Source organism: Spea bombifrons, chromosome 1 (assembly GCF_027358695.1).
Source record: "Spea bombifrons isolate aSpeBom1 chromosome 1, aSpeBom1.2.pri, whole genome shotgun sequence".
NCBI classification, from domain to species: Eukaryota; Metazoa; Chordata; class Amphibia; order Anura; family Pelobatidae; genus Spea; species Spea bombifrons.
In genome coordinates this window covers 152683913-152705126 of record NC_071087.1, presented here as the reverse complement: position 1 = coordinate 152705126, position 21214 = coordinate 152683913, and the positions used below count along the sequence as shown (strand labels likewise).

At 38.0% G+C, this 21214-nt stretch overlaps 1 protein-coding gene across 2 annotated transcripts in view; it reads right to left on the bottom strand.

Annotated features, from left to right (window-relative positions):
- The window catches only part of DAB2 (DAB adaptor protein 2), a 47830-nt gene that overhangs the window by 9178 nt on the left and 17438 nt on the right, over positions 1–21214 (bottom strand). For both annotated transcript variants that reach the window (XM_053448104.1, XM_053448105.1), the window contains exons 2-9: positions 16980–17179; positions 12000–12139; positions 10351–10449; positions 7373–7504; positions 5984–6067; positions 5339–5365; positions 4893–4946; positions 1302–1364 (exon numbers count right to left, since the gene is read on the bottom strand). In XM_053448104.1, coding sequence (XP_053304079.1) covers positions 1302–1364; positions 4893–4946; positions 5339–5365; positions 5984–6067; positions 7373–7504; positions 10351–10449; positions 12000–12139; positions 16980–17067 — 687 coding nt within the window. In that variant the 5' untranslated portion in view covers positions 17068–17179. The remainder of the gene's footprint in view (positions 1–1301; positions 1365–4892; positions 4947–5338; positions 5366–5983; positions 6068–7372; positions 7505–10350; positions 10450–11999; positions 12140–16979; positions 17180–21214) is intronic.

Below are 21214 nucleotides of genomic sequence, written 5' to 3'. Positions count from 1 at the left end.
GAATTGTAGTCTCAGTTTCCTGTTCTTAGCTGACAGGAGGGGTACCTGGTGAGGTCTTCTGCTGCTGTAGCCCATCTGCTTCAAGGTTCGACGTGTTCTGCGTTCAGAGATGGTATTCTGCATACCTTGGTTGGAACGAGTGGTTATTTGAGTTACTGGTGCCTTTCTGTAAATCTGGCATTTTCGTCCACAGAACTGACGCTCACTGGATATTTTCTCTTTTTCGGACCGTTCTCTGTAAACTCGAGAGATGGTTGTGCGTGAAAATCCCAGTAGATCAGCAGTTTCTGAAATACTCAGACCAGCCCATCTGGCACCAACAACCATGCCACGCTCAAAGTCACTTAAATCCACTTTCTTCAGCATTCTGATACTCGGTTTGAACTTCTACAGGCAAGTTGTCTACAGGCCTAAATGCATTGAGTTGCTGCCATGATTAGCTATTTGTGTTAATAAGCAACAGGTGTACCTAATAAAGTAGCCAGTGAGTGTGTTTATATATATATATATATATATATATATGTGTGTGTGTGTGTGTGTGTGTGTGTGTGTGTGTAAAATGACATATAGTGAGGTTAAATAAAAGATAAATTGGTTCCATAATAGAAGAGGAGATAAGGTTTTAAATTCTAGTATTTAGCACATAAAAACCACTTAACAAACTGACCCAAGTAAATAGAAGCATCAGTTTCGAAGAGTAGTTACCCAAATAACATAGAATTCTGAGGAGTTGAAATGATGTAAAATAGTGAATAAAAAAGAAATAAAGCCATAAAATTCCAGCTTTGTGGACTAAAAGAGTTTGTATGATGGGAGGACTCACTCTAGCCTACAGACATCCAAAAAAAAGAAGTCTGTAGGTTCTAGAAAGCAGTGAGTACACTTAATGCCACAAGAGGGCGTCACATGCACATAAGAACAAAATACATGTATGTGTAATAATTCAACTTATAGTGAACAGGTATACTGTAACACGGATGCTCGTAATGCACACCTGGACATTTTTAACATGTAGTTTCTCATGACACATGCCGATCAAAACCAACTTAGAACTTTCAAGGCAGGGTAACATTTCCACTTCATATGGGGTACAAGGTATCATGATCATTAAAAAACATATGTGTTTTCATTAAAATTACTTTTGTTTTATTTAAATTAATATCAAATGAAGTAGGTTGATGTTGATGTTTGCAACCCACCAGAGCAGTGAATAGAATGCACCTCATATAAAGCCATACGTACAACGCATAGGGTTCCTCTACCACTAGCAAGTCGTTAACAGTGAAGCAATCTGTACTTACCGTTGGACTGTTGAGGTCGGGAGGTGTGGACATATCACCAAACAAATTCATCTGGTCAACACCCTTTGGAAAAAAATAATCTGTTACCTACTGCGCCAGCGACGGAATTAGGAGAATGAGAATCTAGAGTGAGCACTCACGGCATCTTAACATCAATTTTTGGTTTCCTTTCAAAAGTTTACAAGTAACAGTACTGGATTTAATTTTATTGTGTTTCCAAAGCTGCTGGAATGTATAGATTGCACCCAATTTACAAAGAAATCGCAGTATATTTTAATGTGTACTTTCTATAGCAGAAACCATGAAGATCAATTAAAAGAGCGTGGTGAACAGTATTATGTTGAGTCAAGCTGTGGTTCTTTGGCCCCTATATCATGTTGTTGTGGGGTATTATATTTGTTGTGCCTCACCCTATATAAGGTTGAAGATAGGTATAATTTTCATTTAAAACCTGCCCCTCCCTGTCTATTTAAGAAGTAAAGTGGTGGCCTGGATAATCTAATGTCAATTCTCCGAGTGGGAGAAACGGTAAAAGGATTAGAAACGTCACCAATGGCAGTGAGCCTCTTATTGGAAGAACATAGGACCAGTTGCTACACAAGCGTGTATTCTGATGGCCCTGGGCATGATTAAAGACTTAACAATATTTGCTGGCTCCGGAACCAATAATTTAACTAGACTTAATGCAAAATCACATGTACAAAAATAAATCATTAGTTGTATATTATTTGTAGTCAGCGCTTCCACTACAAAGGGCAGAATGGCAATGACTGGCACTTTAAGGCCTAAGTGGGATGAGCGGCTGGTAGGGGCTTTTTATGATCACGGAGCATGCAGCCAGCGATATACAGCCGCTGGACACACACTGCATGGCTGGAGGGGCAGATGGGGTAAGTATGTAATGCTGTCAGCCACTGGTGTGCCAGATGACCAGTGTGGGCCTGACCGGTACTTACTTTCAATCTGGTTATATCTTACAGGAATTGTCTAAATAAATCTTTTATGTCATACCATGTGAGACAGCTTTTGGCATTGGTGCCATTGTAAATTCTATATAAACTAAAATTCTTACCCTTTTTATACATCAATCTTATGCAATGGTATGGCAAGAAATTAAAATAATTCTTGACATCAGAGAAGGGAATCTCCTCCACCGGTACATTTGCCATAATTATTACTGTAATTTTCACTCCATTACAATTTTTGAATAAATTAGAAAAATCCCCAGAGCTTGAAGTCTACTTATTTTAGTGATATGCCCTATAGGGAGCTGCCCCCAAATATCAAAAATGACATTTTCACGTATAATATAAGCTCTCTAGGAACAGAAACCATAAATATAACACAAGGTAGGCATGCTGTAATTAAATGAAATAAATAAAAAGATGGGAACAACAAAACTGCTAAAATAGATCTATATGCACGACTATCTATTAATACTCGGGTTCTCAAAATACAGTCTCCAAACATATGGATCTTTTACTGATGTAACAGGACGATCTATGAACAGAAGCCTATGTTTATCCACCCATAGTTAATTACAAATTCTCGTTATTGGCCTTTGAAGACTGGCATTTGAGACGTCCAACCGAGACATCGACATATATGCTGCATGAGATATGTAATTGGAAAGGAAAAAAAATGGAGGAGAAATATCATTTTAGCTCCATCCTAAAACATTAATAATAATCGAAATAATAATGGAAATGAGATTTTAAATGTCAGACCTGTGATACACAACGATACTTAGTGTAACAGTGACATAAAAAAAAAATTAAGATCAAACTTTTCTCTTTGATGTTTTTGTATGATTTTCAAGGAGCGCAATTTGGTTACATGTATACAGAATTAATGGCTCCTCTACGTTTACATTTAATTCACAGAATAGCGTGTCTGTGGCGCATGTACATCTAAGTAGGGCCTGGTAATCTGCATACCTGAGAACTTGTATGGGTGTGCTACCTAAAAGTCCTGCCCTAGGCCTGACCCCAGCCCCCCTAACACTTACCACCGTCTATCATGCTGGGCATAGGGATAGGACTTCATATCCCAGCGCGATGCATGCGCGGGGCGGAGGAAGGTCACTATGGATGCTGTTCTGGTTAGACACCTTAGTGTATTTCAGGTCGATTCCAAGGGAGATCCCTGATCTCCTCCAAGCAGCCCAAGGATAATTAGAGCTCCAATAGGGCAATCTGGCATCTGGTTATGCGGCAAAGAGGGTACTCCCCCCCTGGAACTGCCACCCTAGTCCCAAATTGACCTAGGTGAGAATCCACCACTGAGAGGTGGGACTAGCTGCGAATAGGGGTAGAACTAGACCAGATTACAAGGAATGTGGACATTTATAATGGAAATCTGGTGGGGAATGTATGTTTGTAAATCAAAAATTAATTAAATATTATTAACCAATTATTAAAGTGGTCTTCATATTAATTTAATGAGTTGGAACCTACCAGGACTACAAGTAATACGGAAATGATTGCTGAAACTCTAATCATCTAATTAACAAATTATAAATATATATTCTAAGATCAGGGAATTTCAACTTAACTAATATTTAAGTTTCTTTTATATTAGAATAGCTAATATTTTGCTATTCCTACGATGAAATGTTTATGGTGTTGTGTAAATGTTTGTGACAATTATCAAAGATTTTATAAACCTTTTCCTTCTGTTTATGTCACTGTTGCACTATAATGCTAAAAGACTTACCGACACTTAACTCCAGCCCTTAACAATCTTTGTTTTTGGTCTGACAAGGGAAGGAGAGATTCGAATTAAGTCAAGAAAGAGGGATGTGGGTGTTATAGAAAAATAAATGCACCCCGTTCGTAAGAAAAGAAACATAGAGCCATTCCCAATAAAGGCCAAGTACCAATTCTTGAGATGTAAGGCAATATTTATCAAGGCAAACGTGAACAAATCTGATCTGATATGGGCAACTCTTTCCTTGATAAATATGTCCGGTAGTACTTCATTTTTTATATGGCTATGTCTAGTCGTTGTTGATTTATTAACATATGTATTCTCTGCCAGCTGTTTTATTTTTATTGTACATGTTACTGGAATGTCGACAAGCTGTGTTTTTGCTTCTGTCAATAATGTTAGGAAATCCTCCAAACGTGCATAAAATTCCAGAATACGGGACATTTTAACTATGTGTAATTGTAGAGATGACCCATCATCTTCTGAGCAAGTAGATGTTATTTGGCTGATGAGTGAGAACCTAAGATTGGGAGGATAATAACAATGACGCGGGGGAAGAAAATGAAAGAACACGGGGAGCAGGCAGACGTGAACTGAAATGGGTAGATAAAAGAGGAAAGAATGTATAGGAGATTATAGGTTATACATATACCCACGGGAGAAAGGTAGACCTCAGGAGTCAACAGGAACAGGCTTAACTCCACCAGTCTACTTTCCAGTGTACCAGGAATGACTTGGACATGAACAGGTCATACCATGTTAAACTTTAGATGAGTTCTAAAGTGTTTTGGAGAACCTTTATGGTAAATAATACTTTCCTTTTTTGATAAAGCTGAAAGACTAAATCGTGTTATGCATTTAAAATATTTACATTTTTCTTACCAGTTTTAACTTGTCAACATCTTCATTAATGCTGAGCAGAGCATCGCCACCATTCTGTAGAACAGAGACACACTGTTACAAGGACATCAATATTCCAAGCCAAAATCTTTTTTATAGGAACACATCACCTATAGGAGTTCCACATAGGAATACATATACATATATGTTATTACATATAGTATATATATTATATAATATAGTATATAACATATAACAAGTCTGTTGTGATCAGGTGACATGGTCCTTTAAATAAAGAATCTGATAAGAATCATTTGTCTTATCTAGGCTATCTGTTTATTTCTTAAAAAACATGTAAAAACATCAAAATTGAGTGCTTAGAAATCCCTCATGTATTTAAATGCATCTATCACATCCCCTTTATTTAGTTTATGAGCACATTTTTGTGATGGTTTAGAAGGGATGATAATAATACCGACAAGTCTTACCTCTATTGGCTCACTACATTCATCATTCTATAAAAAAATAATAATAATGTCTCATAAATGGGTTAACGTTTCAATCAAAACCAAAAGCACGCCCCACATAATAAAAAACACCAGCTAAGAGTTTGAGAGATTAAATACTTTCTGTAATTGAAAAGGAGGCCCAGGTAGTCGCCCAACAGGGATAACATCTGACATTACCAATAAAATAGCTTTTTTTTCTTAGCGTGCGATGGTTTCGGTTTCAGTCGATAAAACCCCAAATGAAAAATAAATTTGAGGACATATATGTCCATTCAATGATAAATGTATTTTTGTACTCATTGAACGGATTCTTAGTTTTAGTTAATTTTTGATGCCCTTGAATGTCACTATATAAGAAACAGCATGAAGTGAAGAACGCATATATTGCTGCCTACGGGCTCTAAAAAACAGTGCATTTATTTCAGAATATCTCATGTTCTGCAAAAAAAATATTTTTTATCAACAAGGAAATTATACTATAAAAAAATGATTGTGAAAAGACAATTTGATTGTATTTATCACACTTGTAACTAACTACCATTTAAAGTTTATGGTGTTATGCTAATGGTTAAAATATATATAATAAGAATTTAAAACAATGCTAATTTTTTTAAGGTAATGTACCTTTTTCTTGTCTTCATCCTCCTTTTTCTTTACATTAAAGATGACTTGGAAGAGATCCTTAAGATCCACAACTAAAGGTTCTGCCTTGGGTGGATAAAATAAGAATTCAGTCAATGTTAAGCTCCTTAATTCTTCCAGTTTATGAATTACTGAATTGAATGTTGAATAAGAATTGGGGCGAAAAGTTTACAAATAGTCCAGTGCCGAGTGACACAGAGAAATGAAACCATCAGAATGTTATCTCCTGAGCACTTTGTGTCTTGTGATGTCTCAAACAGTCAAACTTATTATTATTATTTATTGTTTTATATAGCCCCATCAAATTCCGTAGCGCTGTACAACGGGTGGAGAGGACATAACAAATAGTATGTAACATAAAAATATGACGTACAGAGACAACAGGTGAGGAGGGTACTGCTCAAAGGAGCTTACAATCTAGAGGGAGTTAGGGTGTATGACGTATAAGTCAGGACGCTAGTTATGTCTACGGAAGCAGACACTAAACCTGTAGAGTTTCTCTGGAGATGGGCAATTTCTCCAGGCATCGGAGTGTCAACATATTATGCTGGGTGATTATATGTGGGCTCAAGCGTAAAGCCTGGCTTGGTAGGAAGGGGTGAACATGAGCAGCAGCGAGGCTGGAAGCGTATGCAGGATCCGTGCTAACCCTCTTCCATTACTGGTTGCATGCGCGCATCCTGAAGAAGACATACAAGCCAGACAGGCCATGGTGTGCTATGTTTCTTGCTTAACTTGTGCGCTACTGAACTTGCATTCAAGCCCAAAGCGTTAATGCAAGCTCAGTGATATTCCCATTGGAAGTCCATGACGTTCCTTTGCCTGTGGCCCTAAGAACCCCGGAAAGGTCAGTAAGTTAGTGGATAAGCCGCAGTGGGGAACCCAAAATATTTTGCGTACAGCGTTCCCGTCTCCATTTTATGCTTCATTAACAACTGAAACTTTTTTAAACCCCTGGGCACAGAATATAAACCTTGCTAGAAGAGGTAGATTTAGTTGCCTGGTTGCACAGCTAGCTAAGCAGGATCTCTCAAGTGGTAGATTTAGTTGCCTGGTTTCTTCACCTACTGCTTATAAAGGGTTAAGTGGAATTTTCATACAAATTAATAAAATCCAGGATGAACTAATGTTTCCTTTTCAAATCATTTCCATCAATTCTGAGGCAATTCTACTTTGCTTGAAAAATAATTGCATTTATTTGCTCAAGCATTTGGGAAGCCTGCTTAAACAAACATAATTTCATTTGTCAAGACAAGTATAATTGAACCATAAGTGGAAATTATTCTCTTCGGCCATTTGTTCACAATTTCACTTTTTTTGGTTTCCTGTAAAAGAAAAAGCATACAAAATATAGCTGAATGAAAAGCCTACCTGCTGCGCTGTTTTTATGGCAAAGAATTGGTGCTGTCCCTCTGCTCCACACACATACCCAAAGGCTCGGTTATCGGTCACATCCCGAGCAATAAATGAAATTTTGTTTACCGGATGTTCATGTTCTATTACCTACAATGACAAATACAATTCAAATGGAAACGCTCGTTTTTTATTCATTAAACAATGAGAATGCTGGTGTTACAGAGACGTAAAGTATTGTAGTTAAACTATGCAGCGCAACGAGGCAAGCGTGGTGGGCTCCTCCAACAAGAAGTACAGGTCAAGCCATAATATTCAGTGAAGTTAGTAGAGTGCCTAGGATGTTCCTTAAATACCCTAGGTATTATGCAGGGCAAGATCAGCCCTTCTTGCAGGAGAAACTCATGAGTATATGTGGGGTTTGACCTGGAGTCTTCTAGTGTCGCTCTGCTTCCCAGAGTCTCCAGGTAACTTTCCTCTTTCTCCGGGCAGGGGGAAGTGACATTCATCCATGCCCACTTCTCACCCATTTACCCCATACTCAAAACTGTCTGAGGATAGCCCCGCGGATAAAGCGCCTTTGGTGCGAAACGCGTTAAGCAGGTTCTCTGTTCTAGCGGCTGGTATATTTATTGCTATTATTTTTTGTTTAAAATGTCACACTATATATTTTTTTATTATAGGACTACAATCCCTAAAAAAGGAATTAATAGATGATTTTAATAATAAATTGCTTCACTCTTTAAGGAGTGCCAGCTTTTTATTATTATTATTTAATTTCGCAGTAGCAGTGGCTGCTCCACATTTTCAGCTTGAGCAACCTTGGACAGACTATAACCGGCCATCCAGTTACTACGTGGTTTGAGATGGTGTTCCACTTGATAGCCCCCCCCCCATACAGAACTAGCCCCAACTACATGGCATCTATACTTGCCTACTAAAGATGATCGATGGAGTTTGCAGGAGAGTTCACTTTTGAACTCCATAATAAAACAATGAATTATAAAGGACAAATCCCAGCGAGCTTCATCAGCAAGACCGGTCCAGCTGGCCCTGCATAATGCATAGTTACATCAATAAAATGTTTCAATGCTCTAGTATGTAGGTCCAGCGCAACCATTCTTGCAGGAGAAGCTCACTGAGAATGGACCTTCCCAATGGATAGTGATATTAGGAAGCTGAAACATTCTCCCACTTTAGTAAATAGAGTAAGTACAGTATGTGGAAATATATCGTTAAATATTTTTTGTTAATTCACATTCGTAGAAAGTGTTCTAGGCTACGATAACCCATGTAAGGTGTCTGTAATGGTTCACAGAATAAATACTGTTACTGGGTTATCATTAGTATGTGTACATGTGAACACTTGTGGCTGTAGGATGTTGTATGGATGTAGTGAATCCATAGATCTAGAAAGTGTAAAAACACTGGCACTTTGCTGGACAGCTGCAGCAGCTATATGATCCCGTGTGTGTCCAGAATGGTATGTCACACATTCACACACACATACCCCCTACGTCAAGACCCTAGGATGAATTAGCAAGAAGCGCTGACAAAAAAGGGTAAAACATGTGAAACGCTAAGTTTATTTCTATGAGCAAACCACCCAGGGGTGTCAGTCCTAATAATATTACTGCAACTCCATTACTGCTATATTGTCTCCTTACTAACTTTGGAGTCCATTCTAAACACCACTATGAGTCCAATTTTCTTATCCCATTGCTCCTGGAACTTACCCTTAACTAAAATGCCCCCCCCCATCCAGTACATAACATATTATCTCCATGGAACCTGGAATCTAATTGTAGCTCCGTGTTCTGCACTGGCTCATTCTAATCTAATTGTTCTCCTGGTCAGCATTTGAATATGGACTAAGGTGTTAAGCAACAGGTAGCAGCTCAAGAGAGATCCATGCAGATGTAGAAATATATGTGCTGTCCGCAGGCCCTCGGGCAGAGTAGTCACACATGGTGCACAATGACCATGCACATAACAGGACCAGCAAGGGTCCTGTTAGCAGCTGCAGCCCCTACAGCCCTTCAGCTTCTTTCTATACAATGTATAGACAGCTGGACAAATATACGTAAATTTTACATCCAAGGAGAGGACACATCCCGAGTGATCAATATAAAACAGAAACCAGATTTACAAATCTAGAACCCAACATAGCTACACGTCCCTAAGGATGTGTCCATCCCTGCTCATAACAAAAATCATAATTCCATCTGTATTTCCCATTAACCCTTGTAGCATTCTCTACTGAAACACTTCAAAATACATTCAGATCTTCAGTGTTCTTGATGTTCTTGAGCAGAATGACTCATAAATTGTGTTTTCTCTGCCGTAGAATGATTCATGAGAGGGAAAAAACGCTATGAAATATTAATAGTTTCAAAATATATTTGTTCATGGACAGACTAGATGGACTTTGGGATCTGGTTCGCTTAATAGAGATTTGTTGTCCTTACATAAGGGGGCAAATTCATTCATTTCATTGTAAGATTTCCTTTCTCATGAAATGATTCTTAAAACAGATCCTACAACCTTGAGCAGTAATATGATTTAATTGTATTTTCCAACAAGGAGATAGGGTGTATTAACCTCGTTATGACACCTCTTAAAAGGTCTCTCTGAATCTGTGCCTTTGGTTAACATGATGCGGATCATAAAACGTGATAAATTGTTAAGAGCAAATGTCTGGACCCAAAAAAGCAGACTTTTCTTTATTGGGACTCCACATGAAATCTACAGGAAGACTGGAAGACCGAAGGAAGAGTGGGAAGTGATATCTCACATAAAGCGTATAACATTTCTATAGCATGCACAGAAATGCTGTCATTAATGTCAACTGCCAACCAAGCATGACAAGCTGAACAAAAAGAAGCTGTTAAGACTACACACAATGCCATATTATTTCAGTAAAAGTAGAGCGTTATACAATACCGTGATAAACATTGATAATGTAAAATATAATATCACATGTCAAGGATACTTACTCCAGTTTTTTCATCAATAATTTTTATACCGGCAAGTGAAATGTTGACCCAGATTCTCTGCTTGTGCTGTCCCTGAGAACGAGCTGCTACTGCCATGCCCTAAAAACAAGATAATCATTACAAAATATAGTGGGTTCCATGGTGGCTAAAATACCATTTTATTCTATGTATTTTAGACACCCTGCTACAGGATCTTATATAGAATGTATGGGGGTTTAAAGTGGCTCTAGGACTTATTTATTAAAGAAGGTACATGAGTTTGTTTGTGAGTTGTGACTTCAGCTCCCTGACTTTGCCATGCATTATGAGGGGCTAGAACCAGTGAGCTTCTATTGCTGCAAAAGGTTGACTGGTCCAACATAATACACAAGTATATTCTCTGGCAGGTTTCCTCATCGTCAGGAGATGCCCAACCGTTCTCGGAGAAGACATTTTTCAGGGTTGAGTTCCTTTTATAATCACACTGAACTGAGGTGAAACTGCAACTCTCCTTCAAACTCATAGCTCTTTTTTAATAAAAACATAACAAATCATGGCAGAAAAATTTCATAGATTGGAAGTCATTGGTATCGTCAGTTTCATGGCTGGCAATGAGTTGAAGTGTGATATTGGTGACTCTTTGTCCAACCACCTTCATTAAAGGAACAGTCTTGCCCCCCCAAACTTTTATTTTTTAAGGCATGCTGGAGTCTATTTTGCATGTATTTTACCGCATTGACTTCGCGGGATACCTTAAATTATTTATGTTCGCAACCAGTGGAAAAATGGAAATTGATTCAACTTTTAGCTGAAGAGGAATTACCTTGATTATTTTTCTTATATATCATATTATGGAAGCACAACCGTCCTACAAAAAGTATAATAATAATAATAATAATAATAATAATATTGATAGAACTGTCTTGTTGGCTAAACCTAAAAAGAGAAGGCTTTAAATTGCATGAGAGTCTCCGTGGGTTAAAATGCCGGGCAGTCCCACTGATTCAACCCCTTGGTAGGCAACATAGCCGTGAAAAATTAGATAGCACTCTCCAAATTTGGGGTACTTTAACAGAGTGGCCGGCTAAGCAGTATTTGGCCATATCGTGTGACAATAGTTATGGCTCAGATCAGGGGTTCTCAAACTGCGGCCATCCAGCTGCTGCAGGACTACATCTCCCATACTCCTCAGCCAGCCCCTTAGCTGAAGGAGCATTATGGGAGATGTAGTCCTGCAGCAGCTGGAGGGCCGCAGTTTGAGAACCCCTGGCTCAGATAGTCTTAAATAGTATTTACTGGGTTGCGTTGATTTGTTGAGTGTACATGCTGGTCATTTCAGCAGCACCCCGGAATCTGAATGCTTTTTAGGTTGTGCTTCCCTTTTTAAAAATGACATCAGAACTTGTGAAGATCATGGTGTTAAATTGCAAAATGGATTAAATAAATAAGACTAAACACATTTCAAATACGAACATAACCATGCGTGTGTTTTGGCAGTATGTTAAAACATATAATCTACATAATTTGATTAAGATATTTTTTTTCAGTGAATGCACCGACCAAGAAACATCTGAAAAAGCTCAGAGAAAATCGTTTTCACAAGCAATATGAGCGAATGGCTTCTTTCCCCGCGGCAGGAACAAATAAACGCCAATCGTTAGTCAACGTACCTTTAGCTTCATCATGGAGTCTTGGCTCATTTTGTCTCCTCTGGCTTCGGGGACATCATCAATGCCAATTAATTTGGCCTTGTATCGTACTCCGTCTCCTTTGAATCTGGCCAGAAGAAATTCATCTGTTTTTTCTGGACCTGTGTGGTCATGGAACAGTAGTCATTAATTAAGCAAGAATTGCAACCTTAAAAAGCTATAGGGAATCTATATGAAAAAAATATACCTATATGTAAATCTAATTCTTTACACCGAAATGCCATCATTTATTTATACATTGTTTAACAATATTTTAAGTTGTATGGAACAAGGCCCCAACTGTGAGTTATGTTTGGTGGAAATGGGCAGATCAGCTAAAGTCACATTCATCAGGTTACGCATAAAGCCCGGCTTCTTGGTTCTAACTTAGACTAGTTTTCCACAGGCTTAACTCGCATTCATAGCTGACTCGAAAACCTTTTCCATCAATAATTACTATTTCAGCAACGAACCCTTGGGTTACTGCAGAGATCGTATTTAGGATTAGAGTATTAGAGTATATAGAATTTTAATATTGTAACAATGTTTTGGGTCTGGGTCTTCAGACATCTAGGTCTGGTGTTCACAGGTACATCTTATTCTAGCAACTTTCGTTATCAGTGGTCCTGTTCTAGGTTCCAATTCCTATTCCCGGGACAGGAGCATAACTCAAAAAAATATTTTATCTTAGAATGATTTGAAGATAAGGTCAGTGACCTGAAAATTTCCAATGATGCATTTACGGATATCCATTTACCATTGGGATAGCTCACTGTAACTAACTAAATCATGTAGAGCTCATTGTGAAGTAGTGAAAAACATTTAGGAATATCATGATCAACAGTACTTATTGGGGATATACTGCTCTGCCCATTGTATGCATTCGTTTTAGTAGCCTGTAAAACTTATGATAAAACAGACGAAAGCAACATATCAATGCATTAGGATTGTGGTTGATGGGAAATATTTTTTTTGCACGTTTGTAGTTATACTCCTTAATGTCTTGCAGTTTACATAAGAATAATTTTGATTTTCAAAATGTTCTTCTTATTGAGTAAACACAAGAGTAACAGTACTCGCCATATGTCATTAAAGTATATCTTTAACCAAGAACAATAATCGGATTTGATCTACCTCTGGCCATGGAGGGTCACCAATGGACTGATTTGTACTAAGAGGGCTTCTGACCAAAAGTAGTTAGCTTCAGACCTTCTGCACCACTGCTTTTCATCTCACTAAAGTACCGGGGAATGAATTGTGGAGCTTTCCTTAATTTGTTATCGGTTAATGCCAGCACTATCTCGTTGCTTGAGCTAAGAGATGTAAAATGAATCCTCTATGATTAGCTATGACCACTAGTCTAAAAATAAGATTTTTACAGCAGACTGTGATTTTACACAAATATCCATATCATTTCATATATAATCAGTGATGATCAGGCATGGCTACATTGAATCATTTTCAAAATATTTTTTTTTAATTTGGATATCAGCTTCCGTAACGGCGATGGACGCTGTAAGATTATGCCATGACGTAAATCGGCAATTACACAAGCAACGGTAACAGAATATTCAAACTATGTGAAGAGTGGCAAATAACCTCGAAAACCAAAACAGAGACTGTAAATCTTCAGAATAAAAAACACATGCTATCACATTTCAGTGGCCACCGTGGGTAGATAATTCAATGCTTTACATGCAAAACAGATGTTTCTGGTTATTGTAAACACTCTCATTTCATTAACAGCTTCACTGCCCCAGTGAATCAGATATGTAATATAAAGGGGGCAATAACCAATAAATCTATTCTTTTATATGAAATCTGCAATTTCTATACACACATATATATATATAGTAAAGGTCAGTTCTTAACAACAAAAGTCTTTGAAGATCTCAGAGAAGCGAAAGAAGATAAGTACGCTGATATGCAAAAGTAACAAAGAACATAGGAAATTTTGTGCGGCCAAAGGTAGCAGGTCATGGTTATTAAGTCCAGAGGTACTATTCAAGAGACCATCAGGTGGGAAGGGTAAATGGAGGAAAATGTAGTTCAACCCCTGGATGTCTACAGAGAGTCCTACAGAAACAAGAGACACATTGAGAATGTCTCTCTGAAAAGATATGCTATTGTACCCAATGAATACTAACAGTTTCCTTCATGAACATTTTGGCTAGCCGAGGAGCAGAGAGGAGGCCTGGGAGGATAATAAAATGAGCCTGTGTAGTAAGTTACATAGTTACATAGTTACATAGGCTGAAAAAAGAAATGCGTCCATCAAGTTCAGCCTTTCCTATATCTGTTAATTTGTTGCTGTTGATCCAAAAAAAACCCAGTTTGGCTCTTTCCAATTTTGCACTAACCAGGGGAAAAAATCCTTCTTGACCCCAAAATGGCAGTCAGATTTCTCCTTGGATCAATAAGCTGTTTACCCATAATTAAAGATTATATCCCCGAATATTATGTTTTTCCAAGTATCCATCCAGTTGCCGATAAAACTACCTCTGCAGGCAGAGAATTCCACGTCCTTATTGTCCTTACTGTAAAAAACCCTTTCCTCTGCCTTAGACTAAATCTCCTTTCTTCCAATCTGAACGCATGACCACGTGTCCTATGCATAGTCCTGTTTATGAACAGATTTCCACACAATGGTTTGTATTGGCCCCGAATATATTTATATAACGTTATCATATCCCCTCCGAGGCCCGGTTTTTCTAAACTAAACAGATTTAAATTAATTAACCTTTCTTCATAACTATAGTGCTCCATTCCTTTTATTAATTTTGTAGTTGGACAGCTATAATTGTAGTTTCCCCAGGTAGGCGGAAGATCAACAATATGAGTGGATAGTGGACGTAGGAGTCTAGGAGGTTGGTTCTTATCCTGTTTGTCGTGGGCACAAATGGTGCAAACTTTAACATAATGTTCCACATTCTAGTGGTTTCATTTCGGTTAAACATATATATATCTTATTTAAATCTGTAAATATGAACAGACTAGATGGACTGTGGTTTTGAGTCCAATTAACTTCTGAAGTTGCTTCATGGGCTCAATAGACTAAGTTGTATCAAAAATGGCTTTAGTGCAGACTCAAATGCAAGAAATACAAAAGATTGCAAGATCCTCAAGATAATGGTATTAAACAAGAGCCTGCGAATCTTTGTACAAACAAACAGAAAGGCCTGTTTGGTGAATAAGGGAAATAGATTTTTTACATTTCGGCACCATACTATTATTATTATTATTATTATCTTTTATTTATATAGCGCCAACAATTTACGCTTATACTAAAAATGGTATAAAAGTAACGATTGGCAAATGACATGAAAAAAGGTATTTAACTGCTTCCACGTGAATTTTAACAGTCTATCAGAAACCTGATTTGCAGATAATTTCAGTAAAAAAAAGGGAAACATTTCCAGAACAAAGATGAAGTCCCTTCTACTCCTATTTATCTTTACTCTGATTAAAGTCTCACGGTCAATTTAACAAAAGAAAAAACAAAAAAACAAACAAAAAAAATAAATTATGCATAAAAAACTCTCCATTCCCAGATTTTGTCTGGAATGTAATTTTCTTCTGCCACTTTTATAATGTGTATTGAATATAAAGTTTCCCTGCCTTTTTATAAAATATCAAGTATAGTAGTATTGAGACAATAAACCAGTGTAATTAGGATTTACAAGATGCTGGTCCTAACAAATCAGAGAAAATCTAATACTTTTTGCTGCAAGACTATATGTCAAACATTTCTACTGTCTTTATGGATATTTTAATCTAAACCAAATATTTTTGTGTCCTTTTGCTAAGCAGATAATATCTACCAACATGGTGCCCCCTATTTCTGTATAGTCCTTGTGTATGCAAATAATAGCATCATCTCTGCTAATTTTCCCATCTATCGCCTTTTATTCTGTGCAACACTGTAAATGACTAAAGATCACGGGGATCGATAGAGGATTAAACAAGTAAATAGAACTCCGCCAAGACTTTATGGATGGGAACCTATTGATCGTTATCGCAAAGGAAGTTTTATTTAAACAAGAATAACGACTATGGAACATACACCCCATACATCATACACCCCAAACATACTGAGGTCATGTAAGAGAGTGACATCATCGTTCCTATGCAAGTTAATACTATTTGTTTACAGAGCACCAGCACATTCTGTAGCTCTATTACAACAGGTAGACTGTTATTGTACGCCCTGCTCTTGCATGCTGATAATCTATTAACCCCTTAATGACAAAGCCCGTACATGTACGGGCTCAAAATACATTGTTTTCAATCGGTTTAGGCACCGCCCATTGTCCTTAAGGGGTTAAGAGATTTATTACTAAGGACCTTCATGATAGTATCATATAAACCAAATGTACTGGGGTAAGTATACCTGGTGCTCTATTTAAACTTGAAGTTATACGTTGACTGACAAAAGCTATTTCCCCAAAAAATCAGCAAAAAAAAATCAGCATATTTTTGGCCAAAAAAAGTTGTGGGACAAAGATTGGTATATGTAACGCAGCAGAGACCCACTACCAGCAGCCACCGTCAGCCAAGTGGCAGCTACTGTCAGCCAAGTGGCAGCTACCGTCAGCCAAGTGGCAGCTAGCTCGAGCAATGGCCGTCTTCTGTGTGATCTCGTTGGGCGTTAGGAAAGTGTGTGACACGCAATAGTGCCGGACTGAAAAACCTAGAACCACTATTCTGAAGCACCCTATTGTGTATGTGTATATAATCTGGTTCTACCTGAGCCTCCTCACTATTGGGGTTATCAAAGCCCTAGGCCTCTTATCTTGGTGCTCAACCCCTCGGTAGAACTCCTGAAGTGTGTGCTCCTGGGTTACATCAGTATCTACAAAGTTTGTACAAGCATTTGAGACACAACCACTGTGAAAAGGTCCTCAAACATGGAAAACCTGTTATTATTACACTATTATATTTCTCTACAAAATAGTGGTATACCTTTTTTCTTTTCCTTCTTTGAAGGGGGCTTTGTAGCCGGTGCCACGTCAGGTGTGGTGCTGGTGGTGGTTTCTACTTCAGTTGACATGTCTGGAGGCCTGCCTCACAGCTTCAGTCTCATTAAAATAATGCAGGTTGATTTGTGATGATTTAATTTCCGGGGAAAAAAAAGAACTCTCAGCAAGAAGTCATTTTCATGTCTAAAAAAAAAGAAAAAAAAATTGTCATTAAAATACACATCACAGATAAAAAAAATACAATTTAGTTTTAACTAAAAATAATCAGTTACTGAATCAACCAGCAACAAAAGTAGTTTTAGATTGGCAAGATAAAAATGAACGTACTCATTTTTAGTTAACCTTGTGCCTACAAAGTCTGAGAACTAGAGCAGAAATGCAGCAATCATTTGGGACAAAAAAAAAACAGAACAAAAAGTATTAAGTCTCAGTATAAATACTCATTCTTGCACACAACACTCATGTATGTGACAGTACACAGCATGTAGTGTGTGAATACGCACACATACCATTGGGTTAAATGCCATAACAATACAAAAGAAACAATCTAGGCATAAAATATACACGAGTCAACACGACTATATTCTGAAAGAGGATCATATGCGTTTTAGTTCACAATAAGTCATCTGCTCTTGTTATTTTAAAACAATATAGAGAAAATAGTGCACTTTTCGCTTTCTGTTTACTTAGGGGAAGGTTGGACAGGTGGAGGGGTACCTGTGAAGTCAGAATGTCTGATCCCTGCACAGATGTTGGAAAACGGATCTAACAATAGAGCAGATCCAAGTCTGCAGTGCTAGTCCTATTTTTTTTTTGTCTGTTACCATGGAAACCGGCAGTTACACTATATTACATGATCCAGTTTGTACTGACAGGGACTGGATCTTTTTTTTGATGATGTCAGAGAAGCCAATGAGCAGTCACTACTAGTTTCTGATTGCGAGGGCAACAGCATCCCTTTTTTTTATATTGTGCACCGTTTATATATAACCCCCTTTAACTCATCTATCACTCCTAATTCCCTTAGGCTAAAAAAACCCGCTGGCGTCTCCTACAATGACATTTTCTAAGTGAAATATGACCTCATTAGGAAATCATGAATTATTTGTGCTATAAATGGTAGTTACTATACAGTTTAAAGGCTCAATACTTCAAGGTTCGATGAATTTTTAAGTAAAATCATTAAAAAAAAAACAGCTATATGTTAACTATATGAAATGTGTTAGCCAAGCTTACGACATCATTGTCCCGTTAACTGGGAATAATAAACCCACAACGTCAATTCCATGAAGCAGCTGTGACTGCTGCTTACAAAAGTACCAAAACATTTTGTATCTCCACCAGAGAACAAAATAACCAAACAAGAGACATTTCGCAAAGAGCGCAAAGTGCTCAAGGAATCAGTTGTGCCACTAGAGACTTCTAAAATATAATGACAAGCTGCTACGTTCTTAACCAACAGAACATTGTGTAACAAAAATATTGAAAACTTTTTGGAATCATTCAAAATGATCTTTCTCTAGGTTGACTGTTGCGTCCGTGCAATCAGTGAAAAGCAAAGTTTAGGGAGCATGTGTAATACAAGAATCGGTTAGCACGTTCCTAACAGATGATAAACAGATTGTTCTAAAGTTGTTGAACGTACTTTGACACTGATGTTTATTGTACACCACCATAGCAGCCATCCTAACATCCAGTTTTAAGTGTCTGTACAATTACTCCTCCTCAGTGTTATCTATGCCCTCTTGGTGAGTTGATGATTGGTTCAGGTAGTCTTTGTGATGGTGGAGATGGAGAAGAAGGAACAAAACATCAGGAGACTTACTGGTATTGTAATAGATCTCTGGATCCTTCACTATTAAGCGAGAGCGGCTTCAGACAGGAGTACACAGCGTAATGGTCTACACGGGTAAAGGTTACGGTACAGTTAATAAGTTTGTGTGTTGGCCGGATTCTTCAGTTTAATGAAATGAGTTGTGATGAACTGACTCTTATTCCAGTAAAAGTATAAAGGAATAGCAAACTAAAGGATCAAGGGTGTCTGAAACCTTTAAGGAAGCCTATTTAGTGGGTGAAACGCGTATGTGCTAATTTGACATTTTTTTTAATGGTTTTTAACCAGAAAGCTGAAAATAAATACCTTTTTTTAAAAAAAACCAAAAAACATTCTTTTCTGCTCCTGGTATCCTTCTAATGTTTTAAACATGCAAGTTCCAACATCTGACCTGCGACCACTATATCCTTGGTGGGGATCATTCCACCTATGCCAGAAGGTGTGAGAAATCCATTTGTTGCTCACCATATTGTGAGTACATAGTGAACTGTTTTTATTTGTTTTATTTATTTTATATATACAGAAAGCACTATGTCTATTTCTGTTTAACTTTTCATGTGCACCTTATCCTGAGAACAAAAGAAAGAACTACTGCTGTTAAAGACATCCCCAGGAGAGGATTGTATCGCCCATGCATTGTGGGACTAATTGCTAAAGTCCCCGAAAAATCTGAGTACCCAACTCTTTACCACATATTATACTACTGTGACTTTCTCCTCGTCTACGTGCAACCACTATCCCCTGTGGCTTCCAAGTTATTTATCAAGCCAAGAAGAGGAAACCTTGGCGAGTGGGCTGCTGCTATTTATGGGACTTTGATTTCACCAAAGTGCATTTTAGGACATTTTATTTTGTCCAAGCGTACTTAAGGACATTTTATTGCTGTTTTTACTGTTCTTAGCACTTTTACCTTCTTATTTTTTGCTAGTCCTAAAATATACCAAACTACTCCTTGCCAACAAACCATATTTACAGGGCCCAGGTTTATCAAAGACATTAATATTTAACTTTTCTAAAGAAAGATAGATAAGTTAGCAGTGAACAATCAATATCACCCGCGTGTCTAAAATATGGTCCTTATGTATATCAGAAATCTAATTTTATATCTTGGGTCTCATCCCACACTTGGCTAGCCCCAAACCTCACAAAGCCACTGCCACAGAGGTGGATGCGTTCCAGGTAGCCGGGCCGTTAAAAGTTCCCAGGTATGGCGATGGCCATGTGTACACAACAGGAGCAGCAAACCTTAACATCGTACTTTAACCTTCTGTACAACTACTCCTCCGGCCTTTCTCTTTTCAGGATCAGCATGCTTACCTCCCGTAATCTCTAACAGAGGTAGTGCCATCAACTTCAATGAAGTAATGGCAGCTCCTACAACGTTTACATAGCCTTGTGCAAAGGGACCCATCAGTGTAATAACATTTGTGATGATAAATAAACTGAAAATCACTGTGTGAGTTCACTGCACAGCTTATCCCAAAGACTATCCATAAATGTTAATTAAATAATATTATATACATGAAATACTTTAAAAACAAATCATGATATTTATGTGCTTGGATAAGATGACATGATGCCGGCTGTTTATTTTTAGATTCTGTATCACTGCTCACGTTTCATGACTTGCTGAGCCCATCTTCGCCAGGGAGGAATCAGATCATGTTACGATATTTCGTAGATATATAAGATCTTTGCAGGGCAGAGGGCCGTGGATTGTGACCCGTACAATTTCCATTAGCCACCCTGCAGAACATTAAGGTGCCCTATGTAATAAGAGAACAGGGTGCAACATAGTTACTGGATGCGGAGAAAGCACCATGACACCCTTAACGACACAGAGATCGTCTGCTCTTCAGTCATAAGACCACGGGAACATTGTTACCATACTGGCTAAAAATAAACCCGTAACCTAAACTTGTATCCAGAACTCATACTCGCATTGACAACTGGAACATAAGCGAAACATAGAATCCAGATTGTAATCAGTCACGCTATATATACTTATTTGATGACGCTAGCACTTTTATTGTTGAAATTATTAAATACAGGTGACAAAGCTAATAGTATTATTGTTAAATCTCAGTAACTTCTGTCTCTCTGAGGAATTGCTTCTAGCACTATTTATTGATGGCAAAGTAACTAATCTATACAAATGGTCTTTGCTATAAGGCAGTAGAGTACCTAGCGTGGGGTGGGGCGGTCCGCCCCGGGTGCTGCTCATCAGGGGGGTGCCACCACACCGGTACCCCTCCAGAGGGGTAAGTGTGTGAGAGTGATGGGTGTTATGCTGTTGGTTATGCTGAATGTTTGTGAATGAGTGTGATAGCATGGATGTGTAAGTGTGTGTGTGTGTGGGGGGGGGGGGTAGCATGGCATAGGGA